Source organism: Parambassis ranga, chromosome 24 (genome assembly GCF_900634625.1).
Source record: "Parambassis ranga chromosome 24, fParRan2.1, whole genome shotgun sequence".
Lineage (NCBI taxonomy): Eukaryota > Metazoa > Chordata > Actinopteri > Ambassidae > Parambassis > Parambassis ranga.
The window spans coordinates 5056492-5067110 of record NC_041043.1 but is presented as its reverse complement, the minus strand read 5'-3'; the positions used below and the strand labels follow the sequence as shown (position 1 = coordinate 5067110).

Genomic DNA, 10619 nt, shown 5'->3' with positions numbered 1-10619 from the left:
CACAGAGAAGTCTCTCTGAGTTTTACTTGTGGCCTGACATGAAACGGAGACCATGGACTCTTTCAGCACCAGGGACAGCAGCCAGGCGGTGTCCACTGCGCCATCTAGCGTTTGGTTGAGTCTGATTGATGTCATGTCAGTCATCAGATGGTTTTCCTATAGGTCCCCCAAATAATCATATTTTATTCCAATACACTGGAACAAAAGCTCACACTATAAACCATAAATAAACCACACAGGACCAGAACTGAACATTTGATTGTAGGTGAACTGTCCCTTTATATGAGGTAAGTAAAGGTTTGTTTTCATCATCTACTCCATGAATCTATATCACTGAATGAAACTGCCATGTGTTGACACCCGTCTGGGAGTGATAGGGATTAACTTCACATTATCATAGCAAAGCTATGGTGCTCTCCCGGGGGGCATGTACTTTACATGGCAGGGTCCTGTCGTGACTCACGCCAGGCGGTATAAATCACAAATAAAGTTAGAAAGGAGTCGCTATGACACTGCCAGTGCTTGTGCCCGGGGCTTCAGGGGCGAGCGACTGATATTGAACCTGAATGAAAGTGACATGTTTGAGGAGGAGAGACTACTTGGAGGCTGCAGCCACACTTCAGGGCAACAGTCTATTCGAGGACTGCAGCTTGTGTGGGTGGACTGCAAGGCTTTCTAGAAAGGCAGTATTATTATTATGATATTGATCATGCAAGATTGGTAGAGACACCTGTTATTCTATCTGTCAACTAAAGGAATTGATTATCTTTAGGCCCTTTAAATGCTTTTTTTACAATATTGAAGTCAGCCAAAGGTTGACTTGGATCCCTGTTTACTTTCTTCACAAACATAAACTGCATCAATAAATATCATGATGGATTTATTTTTTCCCACCCTTCTCATCAGCTCACACTACACGCACTCTTACATTAAAGCTTGTTTTGTCACATTAAATCACTCACTCAACAACTTCTTTATAGCTGATGTGGGCAGTGACGTTGAGCCAATGTCAAATCAAATTTGACCTAATTATAAATGGAATGACAGTGAATAAATAAATAAATACACACAAAACACAAAGACAGACAGAGGGGGAAATTAAAAACACTGGGTTGCATGAAACCCTTTTTTTATAATATCAGCAATTCCCATTAAAAATAGCCTGAGAATAAATCCAGGCAGCTGCCATGATTGTATTTTTATTCTCATGCAACAGAATGCATCATACATTACATAAGTTATGTTTTAGATCAATCTGTGTGTACCTAAAAATGTTTGAACAATAGTTGGTGCAGAGATTTGAATATTTCCACAGGAAAAATTATTTGATGGTCTCACCGCATGGCTTCGTTTCAACACCTCATGACAAGTGTATCCAGTACTGCCATACCCTGTCCTGTTGATGTGTCCATGAGTCAGCTCCCGCAGCTCCTGGGGTGCTGTAATGTAGGTGACCCAGACCTCCAAATGCAGCCTCACCCTCTGTTAACTAAAATGATTCGAGGCATATAACCCCCTGTCTGTCTGGCAAAACAAATCTGTACAACAGCGACATCTCCTGCATGTTACCGGTTACTGCATGTTACTTTATGCCATGTACCGACTGCTTCTCAATTATAAAACAGGAGAAGCCTTAATCACAGTTTAAATTGTATTATGTTACATAAATCATGTATTTAGCCTACATATTTTTGTGCATTAGCATACGTTTTGCCGAACGTTTTGGAGTTATATCTAAATCTTTATATCTTTTCCAACAGAAAGAAAATTATCGTGGATTTTGTCAATAAAGTTTGAAAAAAAGAAGAAAAATATGGCGGAGACGAGCTGAATTAGTTTACGCTCCAATCCACCTGGTGGCGGTAATGCTCCTCTATGTTGGTCTGCTAATAAACACTAAAGAAGAACAAGAGGAAGGCGAAGAAGAGGAGGAGGAGGAAGAGGAAGAAGAAAGAGGAGGTACCAGTAGCAGCTTCTCTACAAAGGTAACTCTTATTATCTGCCAAATTATATGTAATAGTTTATATATCTTGTCAGAGTTTGCCTTTGCCAACACGGTGATGAAATGAGAATACCCTTGTATGGTATTCAAAAAATATTTAACTAAGCTGTAAACCGCAAAACTTCCGAGCTAGCTATATGTTGTTAGCATTAGCCCCTGTTAGTATAAGCAAGACTAACAAGTTGGTTTAATCGGAAAACAACAGATGACAACAGACGGGCTTGCACCGTGGGGCTGAATGCAGATTTGTACACACAGCAGCAAAAGCTTTCGGTCGTTGGATCATTTGTTACAGTGTTGTTTTAAGTCAGGACAATCAGTCAGACTGTGTTATTACTGGAACATCATCTGTTCATATAGACTACACTTCGTCCAAACTTACAGCCAAGCAGTTGGAAGAGTCAGTGCAGTTTACTATCGACATAAAGCGCTAATGTTTGTGCTACAATTGGCAGACCGGTGCCTGTGCTTCATGACAAGGCAATAGCACTATAGTGGGGCATGATGAGGATACAGCTAGAAATACATGCAACCATGTTTTATATATTAAAAGAAATACAAACTAAGTATGATTTATGATTTACTCATCATTTTATGGTTATAATAACATCACCTTTTAAGAATAAATACATCATTTTTAACGAAATGATGTCACTTTTGAACAAGAAATGATCATGTGTTCATGAAAAATAAAATCAATTTTACAATAATAAGAAACTCCAGTCACTTTAATTCCACTGTGGCAGTTCACTGATTACTCATTGTAACACTATCCATGCATTTATCTTTGTTTTATAGAATGCTCTGGTTGCTGTATTTTGTATTGATGGAAAAGCTTAAGTGTCTTTTGGGATGCTTGCTGACTGTTAGTAGTAACACAATACAGACTCCAAAGTGAAACAGGACACTGTTGTATGGGTTAACAAAAGGGATTTGTTTCAATCATCTCCTTATTGAGGTGGGAAGCTTCCTAAGAAGGAACTTTCATGAGTATCATTACATAAGTGCAAGAGACTTTGACACTGGGTGGAGTGCTGGCACTGTTTCACAATTGTGCAGACTCAAGACATGGCAATGAAAAGAACACCGGCACCTCACACAGTTTGTCACAGCTGAGTTATTGATTATTGAGCTTATACCTTATACCGAAAATACTATTAAAGTTAGTTGCATACTTTTACTGTTTTAATTTAAACCTTAATTACAGTTCAGTGTAATGTATTTTATGCAGTTCATCCAAGATTTCATAAGATAATATGAAACAGTAAAATGATCAAGTCTAGTAATTTTGTCATTTTAAATAAATATTTTAGTGTAAATTAAATTCTTCCCAACATAGATATATGTGTGCTGCTGTGCTGAATAGTGTCCTTGGCTGCAATATAGTTAGCAATTTGGTAAGAACAGTGACATCTGGTGGCTTGCTGTGTGTATAGCAATTACCAAGAGAAGCAGATTAAAATTAACTGGTACTTTAAGCTTTTTTGTAATTATGCTATATTTTTTTGTACTTAAACAGTAGGTTTTCTTGTATCCATAAGTCACTGTTAAGTCTTGTCTACATACACTTCAATGATCACTGTTTCTGCTTGTTTCTTCTCAGTTACCTTCCAAACCTTAGCGTTGTCTCTGAAGATGGAGGAGGACCATGTTCACTGTATGTCCTGTGTTAACCAGAGATGTATGGTTAGACCTGAACCAGGAATTTCTTGTGATCTTATCAGCTGTCCTCTGGTGTGTGGGGCTGTATTTCACTCCTGCAAAGCTGATGAGCACCAAATTATGTGTCCACTTGTGAGAATTCCCTGCTTAAACAGTGGCTTTGGTTGCCCTGCCACTCTGATACGCAACCAAATGTACTCACACTTGGAGGTATGTCCTGCTGGAGTGGTGTGCTGCACGATGGAGTGGAACCGTTGGCCTGTTAGCTGTCTGGACTATACTTCTTATGAGAGCTTGAGCCGGGTAGTGGAGGAGGTGGAGCAGCTGGACATGGCACTTGCACTTCAGGACCAGCGTGCACTACTGGAGTCCTTAAAGGTGATTGCTATGGCACCCACTACACAAGGACAGACACTTGTCCCTGTCGATAAGGAGAACAGAACAACACCTTTACAGTCAGCCTCACATCAATCACAAGTGCCCACGCCAAGCTCAGCAAATGAGAAAATTTTGAGTGGGATTAATGGCTTAAATGAGGAGCACTATAGTAAACTGTATGAGGCCACAGTTGAGACTGCGAGGACCTTAGCTGCTGCTTTAGACTTTGTTAGCAGTGCCAGCTCTGGTGAAAGCTGCACAGAGTGTTGCAACAGAGATGTTCAGAATGGACAAGAAGATAACTCACCTATAGCTGCTGATGGTTTGCATAAAAAGGATGTTAGTGAGCAAAGTGTTTGCACAAGTTGTTTGAGTGGAAATGGGGCTCCAAAAGCAGATCTAAAGATGATCACCACAACCGATGGACTTCTGTCAGGTGCAACGGAGGCCTGCCTGGAGACAGCCTGTCCTGTTGGGGTGCAAGACAACATGAAGCCTGGCGTTTGTGAAGAGCCACTCACTCCTCGAATGACATCTGTGCAGTTCAGCCATGCTGTGGCACAGAGGGCTGGTCATGTGGTTCTGGAAGATAGAGGGCTAGTTCTTTCAGAAAACCATGGGTCTGAGAGAAAGTTCTATAACTACCAGTTTTTCAGGGGCCAGAGTTACTGTTCAGTATCCAGTGGACGAATAGGAATCCTGCCAGAGAGGATGCGGTATAAAATACGACCCAAAATGGAGGACAAGGCAGTGGATACTGCGGACCTGGAGCAGGATGACGACCCCATGGGGTTAGGAGAGATTGATCTGATCACAGCAGCCCTGCTTTTCTGTTTGGAGGAGTCCAGAGAATGTAGAAGGATCTCTGATACCGTCTATGTTGATGGATACCATGTCGACTTTGGCACACAGACTTTTACTTTTCCTGCAGCAATCTTAGTAACTAATACGAGAGTAGGTGACATGGCCTCTGCATCCGCCTGTGACCACGCAGCCCCACAGATCACCTACCCTAGCCCTTTCCGTACACTCCGTCTTGGCTTAGTTCTGGAAGCTCTGGAGGTGGAGGCAGTCCCACATAACCGGTACCTCCCTCCTAACCCCCGCTACCAGCATATGTTCCCTTTTGTCTGTGGTCAGTCATTCCGACGGGACCAGTTTTCTTCCCATTTTACAAATGTCCATGGTGACATTCATGCGGGTCTCAATGGTTGGATGGAACACCGATGCCCCCTGGCATATTATGGATGTACATATTCCCAGCGGAGGTTTTACCCATCCACCCATGGGTCCAAGGTGGTCCATGACAGGCACCTCAGGTCCTTCGGGGTTCAGCCTTGCCCAAGTGTGAAACTTCCATCTGAGTCCCAGTCTGACCAGTTTAGTGGGCTGCCCATTGAGATACTCTGGCACATAGCTGGATTCCTGGACAGTTTCAGCTTGTGCCAGCTGTCACTGGTATCTAAAACTATGAGGGAGGTGTGTGCCAGTCTTCTACAGACCAGAGGCATAGTGGAGCTGCAGTGGGAACAAAGACAACGCTCTGGTGCTCATGGCACTGTGTCATGGCAGATCAAAAATAGAGTAAGTAGAAGACTATTTTTCTCCAATATTTTATGATAAATATTGCAACGTTGTATGTACAGTAAAAATATGTTCTATTTGTGGTCGCAGGTGTGGAGATTCAGCACTGCCTTCAGCCCAGTGATGTCATGGGGTTTCACTAATGTTCCCAGTATGTCTGACCATCTTAAGAATTGCCACTTTAACACAGTGGAGCACAAGACAGAGCCTATACCCCTTCCTGCCATGTGCAATGCACGAGATGGGCTCTCACTCCGTCAAGTACTGCGCCATGTCAACACTTGAGATGTCTTACTCCTGCACTAGATTCACGGTGGTATTATTATGTGGATGTTGTAATTCAATGCTTTCAGTTTTGAAATGAATTCACTCACTCTGTAATACACTACATTATAAAGAAGCCTTAATGAAATAACACTTGCCAGGTTTGTTGTTGTCAGTAGTCCCTGTGTTGATGGGGAAAAAATAGATTTGCATGGATTTGTGCTAAAAACGCACCCTTATTCTGGTAAAATAAAGTATATTTTCTTGAGGACAAATATGCACATTAAGTTTATATTCAATATGATATATAAAGAAAATGGAGTTTACTGTTTTCACTATCTTGCCTTTTAAGTCGTAGCCATGGGAAAAAGCAGATTGTTGGTTAAATTGCATTATTTCTGTGTCAGAAGTTTTGCCAGCACTTTACACAATAATTGCTAATCCCTTTTATGTTAAACTCTTTCTGATATATACAGTAGGCCTGTCTGGGTGTATAGAATGACAGGATGTGACTTTGATGCACGTGATTTGCAACCATTTAATAAAGTCTTTACACCCTTTTGTATATTTGTCGTCGTGGATGATCTCTCATCTCATGTGTGAACTTCCTCACTTTGCCCACAGTGGCTGGTTGTCAGGTGACAGCTATGGGCCAGTGAGGAGGTGGCTGCAGTCTCTGACACTCTGAGCTCTGAATTGTGTTGTAATTAGGGAATGTCCTGCACCTGCGTAGCTGCTCCACATCAACAATTAGGAGTTGTGCCGCCTCTGCATCTGTAAACCAAGAATAAAAACGTCATGATGTGTGTGCATGTCTGATGCCATCACATTTGACATTTCTAGGCTGTAAATTAGTTTCAGGGTTTATTTTTGTATGTCTCAGTTGCTGCAGCTACCCAGGCGTCATGGCAGACTTCACTCTTGAAGTAACTACAGGAAGCATGTCCTATGCAGGCACATTTGATCATTTGTATGTTACCCTGATTGGTACTAAAAGGTCTTCTGAGCACACTCAACTAACCAGTGAGGTAGAAAGTGAAAAGGTAAGTCTAAAACTAAATCCTTTTTTGCTTGATTTGATTTATTTACAACTTAATATAGATTTTGTGGGATGTGAGAAATTGGTAATTATCGCTGGAAAGTCTATGATAATTCATGATGGTCACCCTCTCAATTGCAGATGGGAACATACTCTGTGACAACACTTCTCTCATTGGGATGTCTTCTTCTGCTGAAGTTAGAAAAAGATCCTTTCCATGAATCTCCGGAACAGAGTTGGTATTGCTCAAAGATAGTGGTGAGGACACCGGAAGGGGATGAAATTCTTTTCCCCTGTCACACATGGCTGACCAGAGGGGGAGTTGTGTTTCTGAGAGGAGGAAGAGGTGTGGCAAATCACCTTTTTTTATCATGTTTGTTTTCACAACACTGGTTTAAAATGTAAATGTATCTCTGGGCCATAATCCACTCAGCTACAAAGGTTTTTGAAGATGGAGATCCTCGATTAGTCAATCAACGGAAAAAAGAAAGGGTCCAACAAAAATTAACTTTTAAGTAAGTGCTCCATGAATGTCATTTTATAGTTTAGCAACATGAACAAATTAAGAGTTAATCCTGATTTTTCTCTGCAGATGGGATGAGTATGAAGAAGGACTGGCATATGTCTTGTATATCAAGGATCCAAGATCTATTCCTGCAGATATCCGTTACTCATACGAAAAAGCCTTTCAAGTTGCATACTTTAAGGAGGCAGCGTGAGTGCCACAACCCAATATTTGAAATACTTATTGTCCCAAAACATTACACGCAAATAACCGGTGCGGTAAAAGTTAAATGTATTCCAGATCAGCTGTGGTCAGAAAGCATGGTCTAAATAATTCCACTGACCGGTGGGAAAGCTTCGAGGCCATAAAGGCAGTCTCTTGGTTCAAACAGTCACCCATCGCAGGTAGGATGTTTGATACAGCATCATTTTGTTCAACCTGATAAACATCTGTCTATAAACAACCGACCTTTCTTACCACAGAGTATGTGTCAGAGCACTGGAAGGACGATGACTTCTTCGGATACCAGCTTCTTAATGGAGTCAACCCCTTTGTGATCCAGCGCTGCTCCAAGCTTCCCTCCAACTTTCCTGTCACAGAGGACATGGTGAGGCCCTTTCTCACTAGTGGAAACTCTCTAGCTGCTGAGATGGAGGTACATATGTTGTTGTGTCTTTTCCCTCATCCCCCCTATTTATCCTTTTACAAAGCCTTTCAATAAAAATATATGCTCCACAGATGGGCAGTATCTTTATTAACGATTACAAGATCATGGAAGGTCTACCTACAAGAGTCATTGATGGCAATCCAGTTGCCTTTCCTGCCCCTTTATGCCTGCTGTACCTAAATCCTGAAAAGAAACTAAAGCCAATCGCAATTCAGGTTTGTCATCTTTCTATGAGTCGCTTTTATTCAAAGTATTTTTAATCACCTTTAAAACAAATCTTCCTCCTCCATCTTTAGATCTTTCAGCAGCCCTCTGAAGAGAATCCGATTTTTCTGCCAAGTGACTCAGAGACCGACTGGCTTTTGGCCAAGATATTTGTGAGGAATGCAGATGCCATCCATCATCAGCTTATAAGTCACATACAGAACACTCATCTACTGGCAGAGATTTTCACCATAGCGACACTTCGTAACCTTCCAAAAGTTCATCCATTGCACAAGGTAGACTATAAATCAGAAGTAAACAGAGAGATGTGGATTGTGTCAATGTCTAAAACGTAAGTCTTTACTTCCTCCACCTTACAGCTGCTGATTCCCCACCATCGATACACCGTCAGTACAAATATCCTGGCACGTAGTCAAGTGTATGGGAAGGCTGGAGTTGTAGTTAATGTAGGACTTACACAATCATTTTCATTTTTTAATGTAAATAAAATTTAATGTTGTAACATCCTTGAATGTATGTGTATACACAGTTACTTTTTATACATTTAATAGAGACTTTTGGAACGTAAACTGTACCTCCTTACTTTGCAGACTTCAGTCGGATATGATGGAGGGATAGAACTGATGAGAAGGGGCCTCTCAAAGCTGACGTACGCCTCCCTTTGCGTGCCCGAAGACATTGCAGCAAGAGGACTGGAGTCCATCCCCAACTTTTATTACAGAGATGATGCACTCAGACTGTGGAACATCATCAGCAGGTGACCTTTAGCTTGGTGCCACTGAAACGTGTTTTAATCAATGGAAAAATATGTAGACCATTAGACAAAGAGAAGAGCCAATGCTGAACTTCATCTTAACGTTACATTTTAAGATTCTGATCAAATGATTTTTGTTCTCATGGTGTAATTCTGTCACTGTAGACATCATTTCCCCCAAATATAGCAGACATCAAATGTTAGGAAATACTGAATTAATAACTGAATTGAAAATACATTTTTCTACTGTGTCCCCAGTTTTGTCAAGACAGTAGTAGCATACTATTATCCATCTGACAGTGAAGTGTCTGCAGATCCTGAGCTCCAAGAGTGGGCAAATGAGATATTCTACTATGGATTTCTGGGGAACCATAACTCTGGTATGGCACCCTGCCACAGTTTTTCTGGCCCTTACACTTTCAGAGATAAAAAGTTAGGACTGTGCATTGTGTTTGAAGCTGTCTTATTAAACAATGACTTTCCTGACAGGCATCCCTTCCAACTTTCAAAGTGTGGAAGAAGTTATCAAGTTCATCACTATGGTCATCTTCACCTCATCATGCCAGCATGCTGCAGTCAACCTCGGACAGGTGAACATTTGCTAATTCTGAGTATGGAATGAAAAGGTTTTTCTTCAACTTTGAAGTGGGTGATCTGTCTGTCTGAGATAAACTGCAAAACATATGGTGCAGGGCATGCTGTAAGCATTACATGAACGTAGGAAACCTGTCTGTATTACTGTGTTGTATGAGGACCCTCATTTTACTGCAGGTTTGAAAAAACTCCAAAAAGGCTAGCAATTAGCTAACAGCACCCTGATAATCCAGCTTTGGAAACTAAATTGACTGTTTTTTGTTTTGTTTTGCAGTTTGATTTTCAGGGTTGGGTTCCTAATGCTCCATTTTTGCTCCTGCAACCTCCACCCAAAACTAAGGGACAGTCAAACATGGAGACGATCTTGGAAACCCTGCCTGACAAATTATTTTCAGGAAGGCTCATGGCGATTGTGTGGCAGGTCTCCCGAAAATATGATGACTTTGTAAGTCAGACTTCAATTTCAGAATGGCTACATGTGTTTTGTGATTGTGGTCATCACTTCTCCAACATGACATTTCGGTCTTGTCTTTCTCAGGTACCTCTTGGCACTTACCCTGATCAACATTTCGATGAGCCTGCAGTCTTGCAGATGATCCAGGATTTTCAAGCACAGCTCTCCTCCCTGAGTGTGGCTATTACCAAGAGGAACTCAGAGCTTGAGCTGCCTTATAATTACTTGAACCCTACAGAAATAGAAAACAGTGTGACAAGTTAACCAGGGTCAAGCTTTCAGGAGCAAACAAGCTGTTAAAACATGTTGTGAATATCAGCTGAAACTGTAGTCTTGTTGAAGGATTAACACATATGTATGCATTATGCCTTTTTCATTGTCTTCTCTGAGTAAAGCAGGTAAATGCTACATCTCCCTGGAAAATTGGTATTTGCTTGGGGTGTGATGTAAAGTCTTAAAGATAAGATAAGATAAAACTTTATTAATCCCGA

At 41.2% G+C, this 10619-nt stretch overlaps 2 protein-coding genes across 3 annotated transcripts; both read left to right on the top strand.

Annotated features, from left to right (window-relative positions):
- Positions 1-1911: 1911 nt before the first annotated feature.
- LOC114429227 (F-box only protein 30-like) lies at positions 1912-6432 on the top strand. The gene is made up of 3 exons (XM_028398144.1): positions 1912-1985; positions 3606-5626; positions 5717-6432. Exons 2-3 carry the CDS (start codon positions 3638-3640, stop codon positions 5909-5911), a joined length of 2184 nt encoding a protein of 727 aa, XP_028253945.1. The 5' UTR covers positions 1912-1985; positions 3606-3637; the 3' UTR covers positions 5912-6432.
- Positions 6433-6631: 199 nt separating this feature from the next.
- LOC114428749 (hydroperoxide isomerase ALOXE3-like) lies at positions 6632-10393 on the top strand. Of its 2 annotated transcripts, none has more exons than XM_028397422.1 (14): positions 6632-6933; positions 7071-7275; positions 7363-7444; positions 7522-7644; positions 7735-7838; positions 7917-8041; positions 8173-8316; positions 8398-8601; positions 8686-8772; positions 8917-9083; positions 9339-9460; positions 9570-9670; positions 9949-10119; positions 10213-10393. In XM_028397422.1, exons 1-14 carry the CDS (start codon positions 6709-6711, stop codon positions 10390-10392), a joined length of 2040 nt encoding a protein of 679 aa, XP_028253223.1. In that variant the 5' UTR covers positions 6632-6708; the 3' UTR covers position 10393. The 2 variants fall into 2 exon arrangements, with proteins under 2 accessions (XP_028253223.1, XP_028253222.1); XM_028397421.1 differs by having other exon boundaries at positions 7917-8089.
- The last annotated feature ends 226 nt before the right edge of the window (positions 10394-10619 follow it).